This window comes from Gopherus flavomarginatus, chromosome 8, assembly GCF_025201925.1.
Source record: "Gopherus flavomarginatus isolate rGopFla2 chromosome 8, rGopFla2.mat.asm, whole genome shotgun sequence".
In the NCBI taxonomy this organism is placed as follows: domain Eukaryota; kingdom Metazoa; phylum Chordata; order Testudines; family Testudinidae; genus Gopherus; species Gopherus flavomarginatus.
This window is the reverse complement of record NC_066624.1, coordinates 38,814,358-38,840,205: the sequence shown is the minus strand read 5'-3', so window position 1 is coordinate 38,840,205 and position 25,848 is coordinate 38,814,358. Positions and strand designations below refer to the sequence as shown.

The 25,848-nt window shown below is 46.1% G+C and overlaps 1 protein-coding gene across 1 annotated transcript; it reads left to right on the top strand.

Annotated features, from left to right (window-relative positions):
- The first annotated feature begins 364 nt into the window (after positions 1-364).
- TSPAN6 (tetraspanin 6) lies at positions 365-10,479 on the top strand. The gene is made up of 8 exons (XM_050965110.1): positions 365-526; positions 1,953-2,141; positions 2,461-2,535; positions 3,965-4,063; positions 4,920-5,072; positions 5,913-5,996; positions 8,798-8,886; positions 9,644-10,479. Exons 1-7 carry the CDS (start codon positions 440-442, stop codon positions 8,864-8,866), a joined length of 756 nt encoding a protein of 251 aa, XP_050821067.1. The 5' UTR covers positions 365-439; the 3' UTR covers positions 8,867-8,886; positions 9,644-10,479.
- The last annotated feature ends 15,369 nt before the right edge of the window (positions 10,480-25,848 follow it).

Genomic DNA, 25,848 nt, shown 5'->3' with positions numbered 1-25,848 from the left:
GCCTCTAGCTTGGTTACGAAGCTCCTGCCTTCCCTGTGAAACATGGCAGGGCCCAGTTCCATCAGGCGCGGGGATGGGCGTGCAGGGCTGATCCAAGGGCCCCCGGGGGCGCTAACCCGGGTACGCAGCAGGACAGGGACTCCGGCGGGGGGCGGGGTTGCAAACCTCGGGGGATGTTTCTGAAATCGGGAGTTGGGTGATTGGGGGGGAGGGGGACCCAGCGGAGCGACATGAGCGGTTTGCCGAGGGGCAGGGGCAGGGGCAGGGCTGGCAGCGGTGCGACGGGCGGGGGAGCGGACGTGCGAGGTGGCTCAGTCCTCGGCAGTTCTCGGCCGTTTCCGGCTCGGGCCGCCCCAGCGCTTTCCGGCCAGGCGCGGCCGGGGCCACTCGGGGGCGGGGTCGGTGCCGGCGGCGGAGAGCGGAGCGTGGCCCGGCCGCCATGGCGTCCCCGTCCCGCAGGCTGCAGACGAAGCCGGTGATCACCTGCCTCAAGAGCGTCCTGCTCACCTACAGCTTCGTGTTCTGGGTGAGGGGCCGGGGCGAGACGGGGCCCCTGGCGGGTAATGGGGTCCTGGGGGCGGTGGGGCAGGGGCAGGGGCAGGGGCTGGGGGAGTAGGGGGCCCCTGGCGGGTAATGGGGTCGTGAGGGAGGGGTCCCGGGGATTGTTGGGGGTGGTGGGGCAGGGGCTGGGGGAGTAGGGGGCCCCTGGCAGGTAATGAAGTCCTGGGGGAGGTGGGGCGGAGTCCTGAGGATAGTAGGGGCCTAGGCGAGAGGACCTGGGGCTGGGCTGGCTGGACCCGTCCAAGGGTGGGTGCGGGGGCAGGGCCCAGGCTCTAGAGGGGTTCTCCTGTCCGGTCTGTAGGGACCCTCTGGCCAGGTGCCCCCATGGGCTCTAAGGTCCGTGTGCCCCTCCAGCTGTCTGTGCCCATCACAGGGCTCCCCTTACCCCGTGTCATGGCCCTGCACCTGTGTGGCTGGTGATGTGCCTCTCCATGCCCGGTATTGGCATGGCAGCCCCCAGGGAACAGCAGTGCTGGGAGGAGTGCACCCTGTAACCTTGTCCCTTTCCTTTCACTGCTCCCCAGGCTCCTCCAGCAGGTGAGTGTGTCCGAATCCATTAGCGCTGGGCCTGTCTGCCCCACCATTGACTTCTTTGTGTCTCCCCTCTATGTGCATGTGCGTATGCATGAAGGGGTCTGGAATGTGGCACCCATGGGCATGTTTGTAACAGAGCAAATCATTTCCACATGGGGAAAGGCAGATTCATCTGAGGTCCTGTTTATACAATGCCTGAGGGACTGAAGTTCGGAGATAAAATGCTCTGATTATACAAGTGCTTCCTGGCCTCCCAGCTCTGCCCTTCTGATAAATGATTTCACATAAACAATTTTATTGCCCACTTTCAAGGACTTCTGCCAGGCAGTCTTTCCTGGAACCCCTCTGCCCACGCTGCCTTCCCATCCCCAGTTTATCTGTCCTTAGCCTCCCATTTCTCTCCTGTGGGATCCCTGTCTTCTTGCACACTTCCAGAGTATCTTGTGGTGTCTCTCAGGCCTTGGCTACACTGGCGCTTTACAATGCTGCATCTTTCTTGCTCAGGGGTGTGAAAAAACACCCCCTTGAACGCAGCAAGTTACAGCACTTTAAAGTGCCAGTGTAAACACTGCCTCAGTCCTGGGAGAGCTCTCTCCCAGCGCTGTAAGCTAATCCCCACGGGGAGGTGGAGTACCTGCAGCGCTGGGAGAGAGTGCACTCCCAGCGCTGGCACAGCGACCACACTTGCACTTCAAAGTGCTGCCATGGGAGCGGTCCCGTGGCAGCGCTGTATGGCTGCAAGTGTAGCCATACCCTTAGGCTCTCAGTGTGTGGGTTTAAGTGACTATGGCTAAGTAAAGTGCTTTGAAGTAACAAGTGGAGTAAGGATGATTGAGTCTCAATTCTGATTTCTCCAGATCTCTGGCATTATCCTCCTGGCAGTTGGCATCTGGGGCAAGGTGGGCCTAGAGGTGTATTTCTCCCTGTTAAATGAGAAGGCCACCAATGTCCCCTACGTACTCATTGGCACAGGCACTGTTGTCATCCTTCTGGGCACTTTTGGCTGTTTCGCCACCTGCCGTGGAAGCACATGGATGTTAAAACTGGTAAGTGGCCATTGACTACTAGAAGGCTCACAAATCCAATACCTGCGTCTACAACCCAGGACTTCACCAGCTGTCTGCATGTGCTCCTTCTTTGTGTTGTGCTTTCTGTGTGTGTCTGCCTCAAGAAACTCTCTCTGAACCATGCATTCATTGACTTTCCTGCATAGCCACAATTGCTAGAACCTCAGTTCTGCCAAAGAGATTGAATCTGGGATATGTCCTAATAGATGCTCTCCGTGCAGCCTTTTTTTCTGTGTACCTGTGTTAGCCCTGGAATGTATTTTGCTTGCAATGACTCTCTCTTCTTTTCTGTCCACAGTATGCCATGTTCTTGTCCCTCATCTTCTTGATTGTGCTGGTGGCTGCTGTTGTAGGATTTGTTTTCAGACATGAGGTGAGTCCAGGTGTGACCTATCTCCCCGGTACTTTAACCCCTTCCCTCCTCTTCCTGAGGCAGCCTGAGGCCAGGACTTGGATGCAGCCCCTGCACAGGACGGAGTTCTCACTTACGTGTTGTTTCCTCTTACTTTGTGTAATCCCCTGGTTGTTGCATACTGAGGGCCAAATTCTGCTCCTTTTACAGGTATAAATCTGGAGTAATCCTTTTGACTTCAGTGGGGTAGTCGGGATTTACAGTGTTGTTGCTGAGAACAGAATTTGGCTCAGTTTCTGATTCCAAATGTTCAATATACTGAATAAGAAAAGTCTTTGTCATATAAAGATGTAAAAAGTGCTAAAAAAAATCACATCAGAAAAGTTTAATTAGTTCAACAGGAAAGTTAAATGAGAGAAATTTAGGGCCAACATTGGGGGACCCACATGTAGGGGTTCTGAACTGGGAGTGGGAACTAAATCTGAACTGTTTTTTTTTTAATACAACCTTTGCCAGAATGATTGTTTTTTTACAAATCTCATACCATAACCAACACAGCTGGCCTCTTTCTAACTTTTGTATACATGTGACATGTTTGGAATGAACTTTTTTTTGATTCACAAGAATTAATTTGTAGTTGCATTGCTGATGATTAATCAAAATATTAGCAAAGATAAAATTAAAGCTAAACTTGAACTCAGTACTTGTGAAATACAACTGTAACACTATCCACCAAGTTAACCAGTATTTAACATCAACAGGGGTTTAGAGAGACTATATGTAGAATGCCTAGAAATAATTGCAATGGGTGCATTACACTATCCAAGAGAAATGTTAGTCACTAATCCCTTAAAGTTCCTTAAATTGGGTAGAAAAGTATTTCAGTGATTAGAAACAACCTGACTATAATGAGGTGGGGGAGATGTTCAAAGGCATAAACGGCTATTAGACACCTACCTTCCATTTGTGCCTTTGAACATCTCTCCCAAGGAGTGTAAAGTGGAAACCAAAACCATTCCCTAGTTCCTACTAAGCTTGACAGACATGAACATTTTTATAAAAAACAGACTTTTTAATTTGTGAGTTTGACCCTTAATCTGAAATGTGCCAGTCAGATTGATTCTGCAAGTGTCTTTGGCCATAAATGTGGCCCACACAAATCTTGATTTTATTTGTGATGTCACAGTGATTAGGTCTGCCTGTAAATGCATGAATTAAGTTCTAGTAGTTGGGGCAGTGCTCCTTGCCCTAATCCCCAGTTCATCTGTATAGCCACTCTCACACCTGGATAGTAACAGGAATGACTTTTTAACATGGTTTAAGCCATTCCTGGTTCTCTGTTTCAGATGGAGCTGTATTTTTAAGACAGAGACGTTCTTGTGACAGGGAACTCTTTGGGACCTGTAGCCTTCGGAGGCTTAGCTTATGAAAATCTTTCTGTTCTCTGCAGATTAAGAACAACTTTGAGAGCAACTACAGTCTTGCACTGAAGAACTACAATACAACAATGGATCCCCACAGCGAGGCGGTAGATACCATCCAGAGAACTGTGAGTGCTTATATTTGGTTCCTTCTAAAGAAACTGGTGGGGAAGTCTGTATCCTCCAGATGCATGGCCCAGGACACCCCGATACTTGGGTTGTGCAGCAGCTGAGGCTGAGCCTCCCATGCACAGGCAAAGTATAATGCAAGGAAGGCCCTGTTTTACTAGGAGGCATTAAACATTAGATGCCTTCTCTACTACTGCCAGAGCTGTTCCTCAGAAAGAGTGTGTGTTGCAGCCTCCCCTTGCCTCATTCCCCATGTAATTGGCTCAGAATACTGGGGAGCAGTATTGCCTTGATGTTCCCAGTTCTCAAGCATACAAGGGACAGCCGTTATGATGGACAGCATAGAGGGTGGCTGTGTTCACATAAGCGGCCTTGCAGGGTATGTGCTACACAGATCTTATCTGAGTGCCTAGAGTGTGCTTGTCCTTGTACAAAACTGGCAGACACTGTCCTTGTCCTGCATATATCTATATGTAAGGTGACCAGATGTCCTGATTTTTATAGGGACAGTCCCAATATCTGGTTTTTTTTCTTATATAAGTGCCAATTACCCCCCGTCCCGATTTTTCACACTTACTATCTGGTTACCCTATCTGTATCCTTGAGACTGTCTCAAAGTGTTTGCATTTGAAGAAAAATAGCTGCTTAGCGTTGTTCAGAGGAGGTGATAGGTAAAGGGTAGAAGGTGGTGGAAGCTGTTTACGCAGGGCTGTTGGGTTGCAATGAGGAGGGGTTTGGGGGAGGCCAAGGAGGGGAAACATTTCCAGTGCCTGCAGTGATTGGTGTAGCCTTGGGGATGTGGTGCTTTGGGGTTCATGCACTACTCCTTACTGTTCTAAAACTTGATTTTCCTAGTTACACTGCTGTGGAGTCCAGAACTACACAGACTGGGTGAACACTACCTATTTTGCACAGAAGGGAATCCCTCTGAGCTGCTGCAAGTTCCAAAACTGCACAGAGAGTGATCTGAAGGAGCTGGATAAAGCCAAGGCTATGGTGTATGGTAATGTAAGTGAATCTCCGAGACTGTCCCTCTCCATGTCCTGGAAGCAGGCGTCAGGAGGAGAGAGCTGGGATACTTTGATCTTCTTTATCTGGTAGAGAATCAAGTCCTGTAGGTGGCAGGGAACTTCATTCCAGAAAGAGGGTTATTGGGCTACAGGAAACTTGTATGCAGTAATGGGGGTGAAGGCTGTGTTGCTGCTGCTAAGGAAAGATGCATAGAGAAGATATCTCCAGTGCTTTTTCTCAGGTTCTCTGGAACTCCCAGCTATTCCTTGTTGGTGGGAAAGAATCTGTGTCTGCATTAGCTTGCCTGCACTGTACCACTTGCCCTGTGTGTGAGAAGGGGTTTGTGTAAGATACTGTGTATAATGCTTTATGTTCCTGTAGCTTCCCTGTGAAGATAGTATGCAGGGGAATGAATAGAGATGCAGAGGCAGGTAGTGTTACCTAGTGGCTGAACTGGGACTAGGAAGTCTGAGTTCAGCTCCTGGCTCGGACACTGACGTGCTTGTGACCTTCAGTGAATCATGCTGCCTTTCTGTCTCTGTACATCCCCATTCGTAAAACAGGGCTAAGGCTCACTTTGGCAAAGTGCCCCGGATGAAAGGTGCAAAGTACAAAGCTTTGAATGACTCGCCCAAGGTCGAACAGCAAGTCAAGTGGCTGAATTCAGCACAGATCCCAGGAAGTCCTGAATCCCAGGCCCTTACTTGGATTTCTTCCTGAGCTGTTTAACCTTCCAGCTGCCTGTGCGCTGTCTGTGGGTTGGAAGGATGTGCACTTGGTGGCTGGCGGCCAGGAATTGTCCATGCTATACCCTCATGCTAATTCTTTTTTCTGCAGGGTTGTTTCAGTATGGTAACAACAGTTATGGAATCGAAAATGGGCATTGTGGCTGGTATCTCCTTTGGCATCGCTTGCTTCCAGGTAAAATCTCCCTTGCTGTACTTCTGTGGTCCTTGAAGAGCTCTGAGTCTAGTCTTTGTGTTTAATGCCTTTTAACATTTTCTTGCATATGGAAAGGCACAGCATATTTCAAAGAGGAGGAAATGGTCGACCGTTCTTCAGATTCCCCTGCCATTTTGCCTAAGTGCCACCCAGTCACCCATCTCCAAAGCTGGGGATGTAAATTCCTACCAGCAAGCCTGTGTATGGCTTGAGAACAGCCCTCTCTGGAAACAGTCAACTTTTAAGAGATGCCAGTGCAACCAAACCTCTGCTGTTCTGACTCAGTGTTAGCTGTCTGAATTACCTCTTCCAGTGCACAAACTGTCACCCTTGCTTCCGCTGCCCTTGCAGGATGATAGTTTAACTAAATGAAAGTGCTTGTACGTGACCTAAAACATCCTGAAATGCCTCTCTCAAATTCAGACCCACTTAATACAATGACACCATCTTCTGTTAGCCACACTGCAAAACAGCGAGCACAATATTACAGACTCCCTCTTCTCCCCCTGCTATTTCTTCCTGTCCCTCTGATTCTTCAACCTAAGGTGAAGAAGCATCGTGTCTCAAGCATCAATGGAACTAATGTCTCCTAATCTGATCAACTTGTCTCAGTAGGAAGCAAGAGGCCTCTGGCCTGAGCTCCTTGTATGCATGGAGAATGTTTTGAAGTGGGCTTTCAGAAGAGCTCCCTACATTGGGTGCATGTTGAGTGCTGAGCAGTTACGAAAATCTGATCACAGTGGGAGTTGCTTGGTGCTGAGCACTCTTGCAAATCTGGCCTTTATTTAGTTGAGCTGCTTGGAAAATTTGACCCCAGCTTTTGTTCCTGAGCACTTGAAAGCCTGGCTAATGGGCTAAGGTTGGCAGGTTTTGCCTTCATATAGGATCGCTCTGGCTGATGAAGCTTCCTGCCGTATTTGGTCTGTCTCTCTCATGTGAGAAGGTGATTAGAATGGTGTCCCTTAGTGTGTTTCTTTCATGGCTCTGTCACATAGGCATGTGCTCTCCCCATCTCTGTAGTGCCATCTTTCACTCTAATGTGTGTCAGAAGTCTTAAGGAGAATTTAAAAGATACCTGGTGCAGATCTGCCTTATCCACAGGCTCTCCCAGAATGCTGATAACTGCAACAGGACATCTGTGTGTATGGGTACGTAACAGGGCAGATATCTGAACAAGTTTCTGAGTAGTATGTCAAGTAAGATCTACTGTACTGTGTAGGTCTTGTTGATTGCCTCAGTTGTGGTCTGAGCCCGAGTTTTTCTGCTGCAGCTGCAAGGTTTGCTTAAATCCCCCGTGTTCTGTGATGTTTGGCTGTGATTGTTTCTAGGACCTGGGACACCTTGCAGTCAGCAAGGAAAGTGGCAACAGAGACAAAGACACAGATGAACTACACCTCGTGACTTGACTTGACTTTTTTTTTTTTTACTCTTGTTTCAAGGCGATTTCCATTCTTTCTGAAATTCTCAAACACAGAGTCACAGATCTCTGTATCAATTCCAAATGGCAGAACTCCTTATTTTCTTCAGCACGTGTTTGCTTTTGAGTAAAGAATATGAAGAAACAGCAGCTTGGGATTAATGCAGAGGTGTACACAGACCCAGAAACCAGAGAAGAGACTGACAGAGTGAGATTGTGTATTGATTGCTTGGTTTATTTTAGCTTTAATTTACTCTTCATTGAAGGAAATTGCCTGAAAGCAGTCTGTGAGGTATACAGGCACATCCTGTCCAAGTCAAGGTTTAACATGTAATAGCACAAGCACAGAGAGAAGAATCTCGGCCAGCCTGTTTTATTCTGATATTAGTTTGACATTGTGCTGTTCTCTGTAACAGACAGACACAATGAGGATTGGGAGAGGTTGGAGCACAGACCTTTATCTTGCAGCTGGTACATCTGCAAACTGTCTTCATTGCATTTTGTCATCAGTTTCCTAGGGCTGGAGCCAGTCGGTCTCTTTCAGCTGCTATCCATTTCCTCCCCCCTTCCTGGGATGTGCATATCACACTCTGCTCATTACAGCTTCCAAATAGGGCAGCTGGAGTTTGTCTGATAAGAGGGTGGGCCCATGTGCTTTCATCAGTTCTAGGCATGTAACCGCATCGTAGCAGTTGCAGTTATTGAGGAACTTGTCATTGTTTGGGGTTTAGAATCATATAAACATTTCTTGATTTATTCTCAAGTGAACTTTGTTGTGTCACATAAGTGAAAGGCCCAGTTCTGCAACTTTGGCTCCTGTGAGTACAGTTACATGCATGAGTGTTTTAGGATCAGGTCCTAAATGTCTTTGGTACAGAAAACAGCTGCCTGGAGCCCACACGACAGTAATAACTGATGTGTGTCCTTCAGTATTATTACATCAGAAACACACTAACCTTGATTCCATCATTGTCCTTGCAGTGGGGAGAGGCAGTTGATATTTTCTGCTGCTTGTGTAATGGGCTGTGACGCTCCTGAGAGCCATATAATCTCTGTGAAATTACCATAAAACAGTAGATGGTTCATAAAGCAAATTCTAACAAGAAGCAACATTGACTCTCTCTCACAGGGAGCTCCTTCTCACTGATGGCTGCCAGGATCCTCTGACTCTCAGCTTTATCCACCCTAAAATGACGGAGCCCAGATTTTGGTTTTGCAAAACCCGCATCATCCAGATTTTGCTTTTATAAAACCAAAGCAAAGTGTCCAGTGGTTCAGACCTCAGTTGCATTGTTTCCAAGCATTGCAGTTTGGATGTCTGGTTTTGGGCGACCTATACTTAGTTTATTTTTTCACATTTCAGTTGGTTGGGATCTTTCTTGCCTGCTGCCTTTCCCGGTACATCACAAACAATCAGTACGAGATGGTGTAATAAGCCAGCCTTTGACCCAGGTATGTCTGTCCTGCAGTGCCGTGTGTGTGTGTGTATTGATATACTTTTGCACTGAATCATGTGCCTGTCTGCAAATCTAGGGATGAGGGAGATCTTTTGTAGGCCTGCACTTTCATAAGGCTGTGTGCGTATGTACAAAGAAAGGTCTGGGCACGGAAGCATGCACACCCATGTGCAGGTCTACCCACTCAGGGATGTGCGGGGCTCTACTCAAATCTGTGTTTCTTCTATAAGCATCTAGCAGAGAGAAGAACCCACATTTTGTAGTAAGCAGTTCTCTGACTCTTAAAATTTAAAGCAAAATAGAAACCTTCATGTGCAAGGACAGAGCAGACAGGTGCTGTGGAATCTCCTACACATGCGTGCTTATGCACCTTGGTTACTTACCTAGACCTCCTTCCCATCACCCTAGACCTAGACTAGTTCTGCTTCTTCCCAGCTCTTTTAGTGCACTACAGTTCTAGCTTGCAGTGCTCCCTGCTGTTCTAGTACTGCCTCGCCTCCTCTTGTTCACCGCACTACTCTGCTTCTACTCCTCAATGTAACCCACAGCTCCCTCGCTGATCCCATATTGGGCCTTTCAGAGCAGGGGTGAAGATGTTGAATGCTGGTACATTTTGCAGTGAGGACCAGTATCTGCTGTGGATAGCATGCGACCCATAAACTTGCTTCCACTGTGTGACTTAAGCTCTGTGACATTCCTGATCTCTAGAGCTGGGAAACATGTTCATTAACCATTTGTTTTCTGAATTTTAGGAAATTTCCTCTGATCTCCCTCCTCTGGAGAGCACTTCATGACCTCCAGTTTTCACCTGGTCCCAGCCTGCTGAAATCATGTTTGAACTGACTGATCCTCTTCAGAATCAGCTCACGGAATTGAGTGTACCAGCCGTTCTGTTGCAGTCGGGGAATTGTCAAAACACTATTCTTTTGTAACACTGAATGGGGTAATTAGTATATCTGAGGTAGTTATAATAACTACATTCCTCCAGGCCCCTACAACCCCACCTCTTCAGTTTGATTGCACAATGAAGTAGCATGATATGACACTGCTTTCATGTCATTCTTATACTTTTTGCTAGTTATTTAACTGGAATTCACCATTAGTTTTGGAGGTGTATTGTCTGCATTAGGAACGAAGCACTCATTGCTTTCTCTTCTGCCGTTGGCCATTTAAATTATATTATGCACATCAGCCTCTGTCACTGATCATTGAAACACACCTATTGTTGCAACTGGCTGGTCCTATCATGCTTTTCAGACACATTGCCATGTCTATCTGAGGCTCTGGTTCAATAACATCTGTTTCCAGGCTCTCTCTTCCCAATCAAGGGTTTTATATCACTTTTTTTATAATTGTATTTTTTAAAGGGCCTCGTTCCTCTCTCCTGATCAGGTTGTAGTGATTTTCTTAAGTTGTAGCATGAGGTTCGGTGGTGTAGCTGTCTGTGCCTGTAGCATTGTAGGTCTGCCTCCACCGAGCTGGGCATGATTTCATCATCAGTATTATGTTCTGCTTTAACTTGTTTTTGTATTAAATAGAAATCCTCTTGTCTTGAAACACAATAAATATTAAATATTTTACTCTAAAATATCAACTCGGTTGGATTTTGTCTCCAGGAAATTCCATGATGATTTCAGTGCAGGAATCAGAAGCATTGATTTGTTTGCCACTCATCATGCATCCATTCTGGCCTGGCACATAACCCTTGTAGCAAAGCAGCACATAGTCTCTCTAATCCATCACTGTGTTGGCTCAATTTTAATTAGAGAAGTTATTTGTATTCTCTTTTTAAAAACTGTTGTGCAATGTTGCTGATGGAGAACAGCCAACTCCTGGCATGGAATGCTGCAGGCGAAGTTCTGCTGAGAGAACCTTAGGCAGGACAAAGTTCAGTCCTCATGTAAGCAAGTACATCCTCTGCTATCTTTGTTGCTGAATTTCACCTGTTCTGTAAAGTGCTTTGGGATCCTTTAGAGGAGAGGGTACTCTGTAACTGTACGAAGAGGGATTTGCTCTTCCTGGCTTTCTATGAACAGGTCCCAACCTTTCTCCAATAAGAGAGCACAGGGTGGTGAGGCCTTCCTTTTTCCTGAAGACATTACAGTATGTTCCTCCTTCACCTGAGCTTGGTGTTCGGTTGAGTTTGTCTGACTAATCCTGTGCACTGGATTGGGAATTAATGCTCAGGAAAGTCTGGGACAGGGGGATGAGGTACAGTCAGCCAGGCTCTGTTCTATAATCACCATATGAGCATGAAAGGAGGAGGGATTAGAAAGGGCTGGCTGAGCTACTGGACAATGACAAAGGGTCTCCACCCTGATGCAGAGAGTGCTTTTCACACCATTAACCTGCCCTTCCTGTCACCAAAACCAGTACTGCTGAGAGGCAGTGTGCCCTGGCCCCAAAAGCCTGAGTGGAGGAGCAGAACTACATCAGTGTTCCAGCAGAACATAATTGCCCGGTTCTGTACCCCCTGAAGCTCTGTTACAGGTCACTGCCAGAGACAGGGTACTGAGCAAGATGGATCCTGGTCAGACCTAGTATGGCAGCTCTTTAGTTCTTTTGTTAGCAGTGGCCCATTAAACTGGTTTTATTTCTGACTGCAAAACTTAATATTCCGTTTAGCTTCAGAGAATAAATCAAACTCTTGTATGTCAGTTCCCAGATGGCTTTATTAAAAAGCCTCCAAGGTTTTTGAGGCAAGGCAAAGTGCATTAGCACTTTTGACCATTAATGTAACAATACAGACATTGTCCAATTACAGCTAATGACTGGACAGCCTGGATAAAAGCAAATGCTAATGCAGGGACGTGTCTAACTGAAGCTGTGTCCATTGGAAAGCCCGTGCAAAGACAAATGAGCCTGCACATACTCCTTTTCGGCTGGCTTGTGTGCTGTGCCATATAGGCCAATAACTGTAGCCCTAATTTAATCTGGTTCTAAATCATCAGGGTTTGTCTAGATAAACAGTTGCACCCCATCTTCCTGCTTAAATTGACAGCGCATTAGCCTGTTGTGCACTCACTGTCCACGTGGACCCTGCTGTCATGCCTAAAATGTTCCCTGATGGCTGGTTTGTGGCTTACCTTGATAATGTGGTTCTTAGATTCTTAGGCCAGGTGGCCACATGATTAAACCACCACAGTCAGCACTAATTGGCCCTCTTGTTGGAAAGTCTCAGCAGACACTTGGGATTGCAGTAATGTGGAGTGTGACCTGCTCATAGCTTTAGAGGCAGTCTCCCAAGGCCAGCATTAGGCATTTGTTTACAGAGGTGTATCTTTGTGCTGCTTGTGCCAGACCCCATGTTGCTGGATTCTGGTACCTTCTGCAAACGCGTTTCTTGTTAAAAAAATTAGCCCAGTTGAAGTTACTCCCTTGAGACCTTCCAGACCTCCTCCTTTTGGTGGTAGGACCAATGTGACATACCCCTCTCCCCTGGCTTCATGCCTATGTTCACACTGGGAGAGCACAGGCAATGTCATCTGCTGGGGTTCCATCTCTGGAGCGGGCTTTCTCGACCCATCAGAACTGATCCTGCCATGCTGGACTCTTGCGTCTCTTTCATCTGTTAGGATGCTGCTGTTGACTTGTTGTCATAAATCAGCTGTTGTACAGTGGGTTTCAGCTGGCTCAGAAATGCCACTGATGAGTTCACAGTGCTAAGCCCCAGTAGGGATGGGAGCATTAGAAATGTGCACAGAGGTAGGTTGTGGAAAGTGTGAGTCGATGAGGATGCTCTGCATTCCTCCCTGTTCTAAAACCTGTAGTGGGGTCTAAAGCAGGGAGCAGCAGGAGTTGAGTAGCAATCGAGGGCTGCTAGTGAGAAGCTTCTGTAACATTTGTTGCAGGTGAGAGCATATGCTAACTCTTCTTAGGTGAGTTAAAAAACGAACAGGCCCCTTATCTCAATCCAAGGTCGCTTTCACATGTTGTTCCTTTGTCCTGAATGTAGTTGCAATAAATAAGCCCATGAGCACTCTCTCTTCACATTGCCATCTTCTCTTACTTTGCACACTTGGTCTTTTGGCAACAGCTCTGACTTCAACTCAAGAGAGAGCCACCTGTGCATGAGTTTGTGCAAACCACAAGGCTAGTTTCCTGCGGCGCCTGCGCGCCTACCCTGGCTGGCTTCTGAATCATGGGCTTTCCTTTGCTCTCCTATTATGAGGTGTAATTGACAGGAATGTAGGGTCTGTATATGCCAGTATGTTTTTCTGTACAATATTTATACGTCAGGCAAGAGGTTTCTGAAATAGCTGCAGCTCCAGCCTGTGGTCAGCAGAGAGCAGCACCGAGAGCGCATACTGATTTCAGAGCCTGTGCAACTGAAATTCTGCCACTTTCCTTTTTGAATTCTCTCCAGAGGGGGAAACTCCACCCATCTCTCCTCATCTTGTGGGTTTGCTAATGAGGGATACTGTGCTCAGATGCTGGGCTGACAAGTGTGGTATAAATACGTAGACTGATTATTAAAATGTGTAATAGAAACATAGCGTATGAGAGCAGGATGGCTGACTTCAATTATTATTTATTCTTTGTATCATCATAGCTCCTAGGAACTTCAGTTGTGGAGCAGGATCCCGTCATGCCAGGTGCTGTACAAACACACATCATGAAGGTGGTCCCAGCTTCCAGGAGCTTAATAACCTAAGCAGGGGCCAACGTCACTCGAATACTCAAAATGTGCTAAAGGCAACTTGTACCACAGCAAAAAAGACTTTATTTTTTAATAGGTGTTGCTATATTTTGAATGGAAGGCAGGGGAAGGATGCAGGCGCTTTATGGACCTGAAAAATAAGGAATATGTTGTATTTTGTTCTTCCAAGGATCTCCAGGCATTTTGCAGAGGTGATGGTGATCCCATTTTACAGATGAAGGAAAAGGTACAGAGAGAAGGGGTAAGGTCACACACTGAGCATGGAGCAGAGTTTCACAGTAGAAGCCAGGTCTCCGAAGTGAGAGTTGGTTCATAAGTGCAGTCCTGGGAGGTCTAGACGATGGAGACATGTTCTCTCTGCTCCCCTTACTTTCCATCATTTTTTTTTGTTCTCCTGTTGTTGACCCTCAATGCCTCTGTAAGCCTCATGCGTTTCCACAGTGCCAGAATGGGAAGAGGTGCTCTGTGGGATAGCTGCCCATAATGCACCATTCCCAGTGCCGCTGCTAGTGCCGCAAATGTGGCCACGCCAGTGCGCTTGCAGCTGTCAGTGTGGACAGATTGCAGCATTTTCCCTACTGGGCTCTGCGAAAGCTGGTTTAACTCAAAGCGCTCTACATTTGCAAGGGTAGCCGTGCCTTTAATCTACAGTTGAGCTCTGGCTTGGCAGCTCTGTTCAGGAATCCACTAGATTCTGAGTTGCTCATTCATCAATAAATAATTAGCAGGTAGATCCTCTCTCTACTTCTGACTGCTTTGTGCTGCATGGGCAGTGCGAACTAGCTGGGATTCCTCATTAATGTAAGAGCCCGCTGGGGAGCCCACTACAAATTGACATAAATTACAGCACCCTTTGTGCTGCTCTAATTTGATTAGTCCCTGGCTACCCCCAGGATTGTGGGAGGCCGGAGAGTGGCTCAGAGTCACCGTTGTCTCCTGCGCCTGCACTGTGCCCAGGAGCGAGCTGTCAGTGAGCCACGAAATTTTCAATCGGATTCAAGCACAATATTATGTCTTAAAGTCGCGTTGGGACGGCACTTTGAGATTGCACTGGATTATTAACGTAAGTGCTCCAGCAAGGCCATTTATCGTTGCTCGTCCCTCTTTGATGTGCGGCACCGGTAATGATGTTAACAAGCTGCTCTCTCGATTTAACTCTGTGATGTTACTTTCCTTGGGATTTTGAGCAGTGAGCAGCATGCCCTGGGTTTCCTTTGATGGAAACACTTGTCTGACACCACCACACAGTCTCATAAATAGAATTTAAAGAAAGGAATAAAGAAATTCTGCTCCAGGGATACAAAAAGGATCCCCATAGTCCCTGACATGAACAATGTGACTGGAACAGAGACCACCCAGATACACCTCATTAAGATTTAAGCTTCAGATGGCAGAAGCTGAGGTAGCAGTTCTATGTCCAGCCAGACTCGGGGCCTGACACAAAGCTCTGGGATAGATTTTCTTTTGGGAGTTGCATAAATCAGTGCAAAATAGCTCTGAGCAGCCCAGACAGAAAACTTATTCTCTGAAACTAGAGACTGATCATTGCCATGACTCAGAATCTTGCAAAGGGATTGTGAGTCCACAATGACAATGATACAATAAAAGTGCTTTTTATTTATTTATATATTTCATGCAAGGCAGTGGTGAAAAATCCGAGAGAGAAGCGCAGCCTGTCTTTGGAATGCCAAGAACGAATCAGCCTGATAACAGAGTTCCATGTCTTTGTTCATCTTGGCATCTGTTATCTGAAAGAAATGCCTCCAAATGATGCCTAGGGATGGGTGAACTGCCTAGAAGTAATATAAACTGATTTAATCTTCTTCCAAACTTGAACTGAAACATTGTTGAGGCTTAGAAAAGTTTAGAGCTTGTTTCCCTTTTGTTTGCACGTGCCTCTTCACTTCTGGTCCCCAACTAAATTAAGAAGCAGATGAAACTCGGAAAGATCTCTGGCTATACTGTTTTTCAAAAATGCCCCACTTGCTCAAGATAGTTAAGACCAAAGCAGACTGTGAAGAACTTCAAAACTATCTCACAAAACTAAGTGATTGGGCAACAAAATGGCAAATGAATTTAATGTGGATAAATGTAAAGTAATGCACATTGGAAAAAATAATCCCAACTATACATACAATATGATGGGGGCTAATTTAGCTACAATGAGTCAGGAAAAAGATCTTGGAGTCATCATGGATAGTTCTCTGAAGATGTCCACGCAGTGTGCAGAGGCGGTCAAAAAAGCAAACAGGATGTTAGGAATCATTAAAAAGGGGACAGAGAATAAGACTGAGAATATAGTATTGCCCTTATACAAATCTATGGTACACCCACATCTCGAATACTGTGTACAGATGTGGTCTCCTCACCTCAAAAAAGATATACTGGCACTAGAAAAGGTTCAGAAGAAGGCAACTAAAATGATTAGGGGTTTGGAGAGGGTCCCATATGAGGAAAGATTAAAGAGGCTAGGACTCTTCAGCTTGGAAAAGAGGAGACTAAGGGGAGATATGATAGAGGTATATAAAATCATGAGTGATGTGGAGAAAGTGGATAAGGAAAAGTTATTTCCTTATTCCCATAATACAAGAACTAGGGGTCACCAAATGAAATTAATAGGCAGCAGGTTTAAAACAAATAAAAGGAAGTTCTTCTTCATGCAGTGCAGTCAACTGTGGAACTCCTTACTTGAGGAAGTTGTGAAGACTAGGACTATAACAGCGTTTAAAAGAGAACTGGATAAATTCATGGTGGTTAAATCCATAAATGGCTGTTAGCAGGATAGGTAAGAAATGGTGTCCCTAGTCTCTGTTTGTCAGAGGTTGGAGATGGATGGCATGAGAGAGATCACTTTATCATTGCCTGTTAGGTTCACTCCCTCTGGGGCACCTGGCATTGGCCACTGTCGGTAGACAGATACTGGGCTAGATGGACCTTTGGTCTGACCTGGTACGGCCGTTTTTATGTTATGTTCTTATGGCCAGAGGGCATCTTTTTGTTCTGTTTCTACAGTGCCTGGCACAATGGTCCATAACTAGGTTTCTTAGGCATTACTGCAATACAAATGATAACAGTAATAGACACTGGTTTAGCTCCCCTGAGGTTATTAACATTGGGAGCCCTCGTGGAAGAGCTTCTGGCTGCTGCCACTGCCAGGATTTTAAGTACACTCGATTAGATCTGCTGTGAACTAGGTTAGACGATCTGATGCTTAACATTCCTGCTGCTTGGCTATCGTAGGGCTTCCAACCTTGTTACCGCTGATGGAGCTGTAATGTTCGAGCAATGGTGCAAGACATCTTTGTAAATGTCCCTATTCTAGGCCAAGCCCACAGTGGAGGCCAGTCACGTGGAATTTCTAGTCCATCTGGAACCGGTAATTAGGTGCTTGGATGCCATGGTAATGAATGTGGTTTAAAACTCTAGCTTGATGGAAATCTCTTGACACCTCCAGCCCAGTCCGTAGGCCAAAGAGATTTAGAGAAGCTTAAGAGATGTGGAGCTGAGTGTTTGGAGGCTCATTTGAATGGACCCACTAGACATTTTAAGGTTTTTTAGCAGTAAGTGAGACTTACATTATAGCAAATTCAGTAACTGTTGTGAAAAAGTATAGTGGTAATGTAGCTTCAAGGTTTTATATCAAGAAGATCAAGCAGGGGAGAGTGTATGCTAGTCTCTCCTACTTTGTAAGGGTGTATTGCCCTATCCCTGTTTGCCCATCCTCTACCATACTGGTCCTGTGGTCAAAACACTCCTCCTTTTACTAAAACAAGCACTTCAAAGACTGAAACAAAAAATCAAATTAAGAAAAAAATAATGGCTTTTGACTGTTAGCCCACACCACTGCTACACACCAAATGGATTTTGTATGTGATTAATTCAAACAGCTTAAAAGTTTAATCTATTTCTTTGAAGTCAATGGGGGCAGGGAGGAAGGTGACCAAGGTTCTTGGTTTTGTATCTATAAGGCCTTGTTCCTTTGAAGGCTGTAGAGGGAACATCAAAGTTGCTAGGCAATCTGTGTGTAGAGGAGAGATGATCCTATAGAAGCAGGGTGGTTGAGTGGATTAGGCTGTGGATTGGAGACCTGGTTCTGTTCCCAGCTCTGCCACCGACCAGCTGTGTGTCCTTTGGCAAGTCACATCACCTCTCTGTGCCTCAGTTTCCCCATCTGTAAAATGGGGATAATGATACTGACTTCCATGGTAAAGTACTTGGTGATCTCTGGGGTTATATAAGAACTAGGTGGTATTGTGATTAAAGCACTGGAGCAGGCAATACATCCTTGCCTCCCAGGGCTGGGAGGGTGAATTCCTTGATGTTTGTAAAGGGGATGAGCTCCTTGATGGGAAGCTCTGTGTAGTACAGAGTATTGTTCTTTGGTGACCTCTCTTTACGTGGACAATGAGACCCATGTATTGGCTTACCATGCCGTCATTTAGTGAGAACTTCCTTGGAGTAGCTACTGCCCAACTTGCAGCCTCAGATGTGTTGAAGTTTGTCTGCCTCTTCCATGATCCTTGTAGAGAGGTTAGCCCAGGCTCATCTCTCTCCATGGCAGTGGGGAATCACACCGCCTCACTACACTCTGTGTATGTATTGAGGAATTAGCTCGGCCATGGGAGTCCTCCCCCAGCGGCCCTGGTGGGGGCAGAAATAAATACAGTTAGACCAGGGCCCTAGGTCAGGGTGGGGCAACAATGAGTCAGGCCCTCAGGCAGGGGCTGAGCAATAGCGCTATAGCAGTAGCAATATTAACAGTAGCAAGCCCAGGCCCTAGGGCAGGGCAGGGCAATGATGAGTCAAGAGCTCAGGCCCTCATGCAGGGCTGAGCAATAACAGTAGCCTCAAGCCTCTAAAAGGTCTGGGAGAGGGGGAGACTGCCACCCACAAGGTGGGTGGTGGGGGGACACAGGCCCTCCCAGTCCACTAGGGCCCTACCAGCGGCAGGCCTTCTGCTTCTGTGTCAGCGGGGATCCTGGCCACAACACACTGACATAGGCTCTGGCAGTGCTGCAGCCAGACTAGGGTCGGCTGCCCCTGGGGTACTTCCTAACTCCCCCTCGTGTGGTACCTGGGTCAGGGTGGCGTCCTCCGGGGGGTCCAGCACCATGGGCTTCTCGAGGTAGCTGGTGCTGGGCAGGCCCGGCAACTCCTCCGAGTAGCTGGTGCAGGGCAGGTCGGGCCAGTCCTTTTATGGACTGCGGGTCACTGGTGCTTCCCAGTCGCGGCCTAGGCCAGAAGCATCTCGCCTCTCCGGTGGCTGCTTTCCCAGTGAGCTCTCAGGTTGAGCCTTTATACTTCCAGGGCACCATCTGACCCTTTGGGGGGCGGGCTCAGAGCTCACTAGCTCCGTCTACTCTGGTGTTCGGAAGGGCTCCTCTCTCCCTGGAGTGGCGGGGAACCACACTGCCTCACTACAATACCCCATCCACAATCTGCTCAGGGTGGAACAGCAGTTTCAAGTGGTTTTTCTTTACCTCTCAGCACTCAGGTTACCCCTCTTTGTAGTTGCCCTGGCGGCTGTAGATGCCCTGTAGTTGTTCTGCAGATCTGAACTGCTGCTGATTGTTTAAAGCACTTAGTTGCTTGTGTCTGGCTTCCCTGTGCAATGTGATTCCTGCTTGTGCACCTGCTTGTGGTTTAGGCTGGTGATATGGTTACTGTAGCATCTGTACCCTGCGCTCTTTCTAGGCACATGCCTCACAGCCAGCTGGGGTGTGGAGGAAGGCAGTCATTCTGCACCAGCGACGCTACACAACAGTTTTTAAGTAAGAATGTAGGAATTTACATCCTGGTCAGATCTGTGGTCCATCTAGCCTTGTGACCTGCGGCAGGCAGCAGATGCTTTGGAGGAAACTGTGTAACTCCCGTAGTGGATGTGCAAGCAGAGAAAAGGATAAAGGGAATTTGAATGCAGATATCTTAACTTTTAGGAATAAAGTAAGAGTCAGGCTAACGCTAGCTCTAATAACGTGAGATTTCAGGCACGTCTTGGGCAAGTGGAAAGCAAGTGGAACAAAAAAAGCTGTAAGAGATACTGTTTTTTGACCTTGTGTTAGATAAGAATGGAATACAGACTGTAGCAGGAACTGCTGAGAAAAGTAAGATATCAGAGGAATAAACAAGATGCGGTTGTTGATCATTATTATCTGTAACAAAAGGTATAAATGCTTGCCCTAATTGTTTATCTAACAGAGAACTGCCTGGGACAGGGATTTTTACTGCCTCAAATAAGGAAAAGTTTGTATTGAGTCCGGACCTAAAGAATTAAGGTTATTGTTAAATAAAATGTATCTATATATGGGGAATGAATGTTTGTGTATGAATGAAGTGGAGGGTATGAGCCGCTGGCCAGGTCTAAAACTTAAGCTGACTCCAACTGCACAAGGGCTACCCCATGTGGGAGTTCTGAAAGCAAGGGGGGGCGGGGTCAGCTGAACCTTGTGACCCAGCAGAGAGGTTTCCCTTACTCATGAGCCACTGACCAGGTCTGAGACTTAAGCCGCTAGCCGGTGGAACCCTGTGACCCAGTGGACCCTTTCCCTGTGAGAGAGTAAGAATTTTTGTTTAGCTTATGAGCCACTGACCTAGTGGACAGGGCACACCCCGGTATGATTCAAAGATGGGGGGGACAACAGTCTAAGTATTCCCCCAAATCATCGAAGGGAACCCCCGTGTACCATATGTACGTGCATTATGGTCCTGGGACCTGCAGGTATTTAGAAAATTGGAATTTTTACACTCGTGATAATCCATCTAAATAATTCCCACTAGAATGTACCTTCAATCTGGATAAAATTATATTCCTCAGAGGAACCCTTACATCAACAAAAACCTCTAACAAACAGTGGGAGTAATTTATCTGTTGGTGTGAGGAAGCTACAATGAGACTCCATGAATCTCGAGTGCGGAGTCTGAAGGACTCCCAGGAAAAATTAAAGACTCAAGTGCAGGATTTAAAATCGAAATGTAAAGCATCCGGATGCTTCCCGACCCAAACCAGTTCATCAACCCCCTTGTCTCCTGTATATCTCCAATTAGTTAAGGCTGAAAGGGAGGAGGAAAAAGGAACGGGTTAATTTGAAAATTCAGCTTAGCTTAGAGATAAAGAGAAAGCTGCTCTGCGTTCAAGGTCAAGAATCAACACAGTCTGCCTCACTCTGCATGCCAAGCACCAAAAAAAAACCACCCCAGCTGTCTGTGAAAAATATAGACAGAGGCAAAACAAAGGCAACACAAGTTACAGGACTGAGATTACATTTGCAAAGGTTGGCCACCCAGTGAGACCCAACATCTGCTTTTGCGACCCTGGAGCCAATGTGGTTTGGGGATGCTGAAGAAGCCACAGGCAGCCAGCCTGGACTGGAATACTGAGTAAAGGTCTCTGAAAGGGACACCCTAAGAGACTCCAGCGTAAAAAACCCAAGAGTGGAAGCAAGTTGGAGATTTTTTATTTTATTTTTTTTGCAGCATTCCTCTGGACAACCTGGGCGCAGGATAACCTCCCATCCACCTCTCTCTCTCTCTCTCTCTCTCCCTCTCCCCTACCCCTGGGCCTGGCCAGCCCAGACAGTGTGTTTGTGAGTATGGGAAAAAAAAAAAAGATTGCAGGTGGGTCTACCCCTAGTTGTAGCAGGACCGGGCAATAAGAGGAATTGGGGAAAAGGGAAGAGATGTGTACCTGACAGCTAGAGAAAATTGATCAGTTAAAACGCCAATTGGCCGTGCGTTCTGTCCAGGTGGTAAGCCTCATGGGGAAGGACTCAGGTAGCCTTGTGAGTGAGAATGTTTAAGAACAGGACCAGGAGGGGTGGGGGTTAGTTGCGAAGACCACCCTCGCTAAATTGGTAATGGAACAAAGCCTGTGCCCATGGAAAGGAACGATGCAGCAAGAGAAAAAGGATTGGACCCAGACAAGCAGGCAGGCAACAGATAAAGGAACGGGTTGATAACCTTAAAAGCATAGTGGCAGAAGTAAAGGATGCAATAAGTGCAGACATGGGGAATTTAAATCCCTAAAATAGTACTTGGAATGGTAAAATCTGAGTTGATTAAGGTGTCATTTTGGGAAATAAGCAAGTGATTTAAGGAAAAAATAAGAAGTTAACTCTGTAGTTGCTTGAGGGAATTATCAGTTGGAGTCTGTAAAAACGCTAAAAAGAAAAAGAATTCTTGGTTTCTTTGCAGCCACTCTGAAGGAAAAGTGGGCCCTTTTTCCAAAGAAATGTCTGTAAATAAATCCAGGCAAGAGACTATTTAATTAAAATCATTTGGCTATGAACATTTTAGTCAGATTAGAAAAACATATGGGGTGTCTATTGGAATTTAACCACCCAAGTTGTATGAAAGGAACGTCAAGGAAACAAACATGTGGAGTATATATTGTAAAAGGGGTGAGGAAAATGCAAATATGCAATGCTACTTAATTAAAATCCTATTAGGCTCCAAAGGGCTACAATAGGTGGTGTTTTCCTTTTTGGATTACTGTATTTTTTTGAAAACAGGAGTTAAAGGTAACAGGCAATCAGAACTCTGCTAAAAGTTAATTGTGTCCCTTTTAAGTAAAAGTTTAACCTGTGAATGGCTTTGGATCTAAAAGCAGGCCGGGGGGCATCTGTGTGCTGGTGTGGGTTGCCTAATTGGTAAAGTAGAAGCCACTGAAACCTGGCCTGCCTGTGAAACAAACACAGAAAAATATGGGGGTAATTCCTCTGTTTTGCCTGCAATCAGCAAGGGTATTTGTATAAGAAAGAAATATTTTAAACAATGACTGATCACCCCAGAAGGGGTAGAAATATGTTTTTGTCTTTTAGAACATTAGAAAAAGCTAATGCCAGTTAAAGAGCAAGCCAACATGCCATGCATTTACTGGCACAATAGAAATTGTGTTCTGTGTCCTATGTCCTTGTGGTGTTTTGTCTTGTGGCTAGAATTGTTGTATTTAATTTTCTACAGGATAGCCTAGTTTAAAACCAAATGGAAGGGTTAGAGCTAAGTGCAGATACTTGTTTATCCAACTTGGAATACAAAGTGGTTTGGATACTATCAGAAAATACTCAGGTTTTAATATGTGTGACAGAGGCTGTGCCAAAAGCTGAGAAATGTTCTTGGAGCACTGCTGTGTGCACTTTACACCCCGATCACCTTTGGCACTCTGTGGACGGCCACCTGGTTGCGCCTCAGGTGCTCTTGTCCTGTTTGCTCGCATGCACCACTGGATGGCACCCATGAGCAAAGAGGGGATGATTGCTGCAGTTAACGAGATTGTTATGCACCTAATTTTAATTTGCCTGGTAGTTGGTGTTTTCCATTTCTGTAGTCTTAGAGCTGCTGTTTTCCTTCCTGCTGGCCTTGCTATTTTGCAGGCCTGTGCAGCTGGATTTCTTTCAGGCACATTTAAGCCCTGTCTTTCTCAGCTGTCAGCTAGGTCTTGGCTATGAGCAGTGTCCTTGGGCAGGAGCCAGCATCTTATCTTTGGACTGAGTTTGCTAATTGCAGTGTTTAATTCATTCATTCTCTGCTCCTTTCTTCTTCTTCTCTTCCCCCCCTCGGCCTCTTGTACTAGCAAAGGAAACTTCCACTTTCCACTCACACACCTTGTACCCTCCCCAAAATGCTTTGTGATGCTTGCAGTAGTGTTGGCCACATACAGTGCTAATCTGCCTTTCCTGGAGACTTACTGAGGGAGGAGGGTCAGCAATATAATATTGGAATAATATTGCCAGCAATATAATATTGGAAAAGTAGTTTAAGCTATAAAAGCAGCACACCCCTTGGGGACCTTTTGTAAATATTCAGACTGATTTTATTCAAATATCTAAATGTTGCAATTATGAGTATGTGTTAGTATTACTTGATGTTTTTCAAGTTGAGTTGAAGCCTTCCCTTGTAGGAGAGCAGACACCAAGTCTGTTGTGAAAATTTTGCTTAAAGATTTCATTCCAAGGTTTGGCATACCTGTGAGTATCAACAGCCATCGTGGTTCTCATTTTACTGGACAGATTGTAAAGGAGTTATGTGCAGCCTTGCAGATCCAACACAACTTCCACTGTCCCCAACACCCACATTCTGCCGGGACAGTGAAACGTCAGAATGGGATTCTGAAAAACAAACTGGCTAAGAATTGTGCAGAAATAAACTTAAAATGGCCAAATGCCCTGCCATTAGCATTGATGAGCATGAGGGCCACTCCCAACTGGAAGACTGGACTTAGTCCACATGAGATCCTGACAGGGCACCGATGCGACTACTGACTGCACCCCCACTGGCCCTTGCCCAGATGAACATTAATTTGATGGAAGATACAATGCTTAATTACTGCCAGACACTAATGAAATGCGTCAGGTCTTTTTATACACAGGTGAAAGAAGCACTACCCAAGGATCCTGAGCAACCTTGCCATTCACTGGAACCAGGAGACCGGGTCTGCATAAAGGTCCATCAACGAAAGACCGCTCAGACCCCGCGTTGGAAAGGCCCTTACCAAGTCCTGTTAACTACCAACATCACTGTGAAGTGCCAAGAACTGACTGCCTGGACCCATGCTTCTCACTGCAAAAAGGCCCCTCCACCTCGAGATGACCCTCGGACTGCTGATCAGCCTGTCCCTCCGTCTGGTACCCTTTTTTCTCCTTCTGGACAGCAGCAGAAAAGGACAAGGTGAAGTGCTGGTAACCTCTCCCTTGTCCACTAACAGAACCACCATACATTCACCATCTGCTGGAGGAACCCAGTTATTACAGAGTGACATGCTGGTAACCTCCCCCGGTATGATCCTGAACCATGACTGTTCCAGGAAGGAAGGAAGAAGAAGGTATGTTCGTTCCGCTGAAACCACCAAAGTCCAGGGATTCTTGACTACAAAAGACATTAAGAATTGGCTCTGGTGGAAGAGACGGAGTATCGTAACCTGGCAGGGAGGAATTTGTGGGAACCATGCTTGAGTCTGTGGTATTGAGTGGTGGTTTGGGTTTATTTCGGGGACTGGGCTCTGTGCTTTTGGACAAGTACCTTCAGGATGTATAGCCCTTCCTAATTGGCTTTCAGATGATGAATACCTAAGGCGCTTTGCTGCCACGACCACTGCCCCCGCTGTTATCCTTACTACCACTACCACCCCTGTAATACATCCTAATACAGACAATACCATATACTCTAATGAAACCCAATGGCCAAGGCCTTTACACCTTAATGATCCGTATGGGATGGTGCCAATAGTGCAGCAGCAATTTGGAACATTTACAAAGGTCAACAACATGATGAGAAATTAGAGCAACTGGAAAAGGCCACTGGTCTTATTATTGGAGCACAGTTAACACAGGTATAGGCTGGGGTTGGTGAATTACATGTACATGTTATTTCTGCCCTTAGTTTAATGACCCAGAAGCTGTTGACAGAGATGATATTGAATATCAGTGAGGCAGGAAAGGGATTGCAGTGGGATCTGGCATGTTCAGAAATTCAGGATTTTCTGAATAACCAGCTCATGGCCATTCAGAGTGATCTTGAGCATCAGGCTTGGCCCACTGCCCTTACTAGTGCTTCAGGAATGCCATCTGATCTGTGGCCATGGAGACATACTTGGAGATTTTCAGGGTGGAAGTGTAGATGCTCACAGTGCTCTTTCCAAGCATATGGGCCGATTGGAGGGGTGTGGGCTCCCACATACCGAATCCTGCCGGATCCGTGGGGAGGATGCAAGTGGGATTGGATAATTCACTGAGATATTTGGGAAGTTTAACCACCTGGTATGCCTAGCTGACTTATAGTCAGTGCTCCTGGAATAATGCCCGATGTTTGGATAGGGATAGTAAGCCAATGGACATTTTGGCCTTTAAAGCCCCCGCAGCTTCAGTAGGTACAAAAGTTGAAGCTAGGAGAAGTTGTCACTGTTTATGACATCTGTTGGGAAGGTATGGGACAAGGAAATACCCTGACAGGACACCTGCTTTTCCAAGCTAATGACAACTGTGTGTATGTTAAGGCCACCACTTTTCAAGGCATACATTTTAATCTCACCACTGCTACAGGCAATAATATTATTTATTGGCCAGCAGACAAAATTTTACAATCAGCCCTTAGGTTTCAGATATCCTTAAACTGGACTGCCTTAGTACTTAACCAGTTCCAAAATTTGCTTTTACTCCTACCAGAGGTCTAGATAATCTCTGAATAACAAGGGCAAATTCATATGCTCCAAAATATATATCAAATTGAAGAGTATGCCTTTCATACAGCCTATAGAGTGTCTATTTTATGTATTAAGTATTGTGTTTTACGACTAAGGCTGTACAG

Bases quoted from the DNA above. Each gene is read 5' to 3' on its own strand.
- TSPAN6 (XM_050965110.1), top strand. From the start codon at position 440: ATGGCGTCCCCGTCCCGCAGGCTGCAGACGAAGCCGGTGATCACCTGC. The intron at 527-1,952 runs GTGAGGGGCCGG...TGATTTCTCCAG, and splicing joins CCTACAGCTTCGTGTTCTGG to ATCTCTGGCATTATCCTCCT. The intron at 2,142-2,460 runs GTAAGTGGCCAT...TTCTGTCCACAG, and splicing joins GCACATGGATGTTAAAACTG to TATGCCATGTTCTTGTCCCT.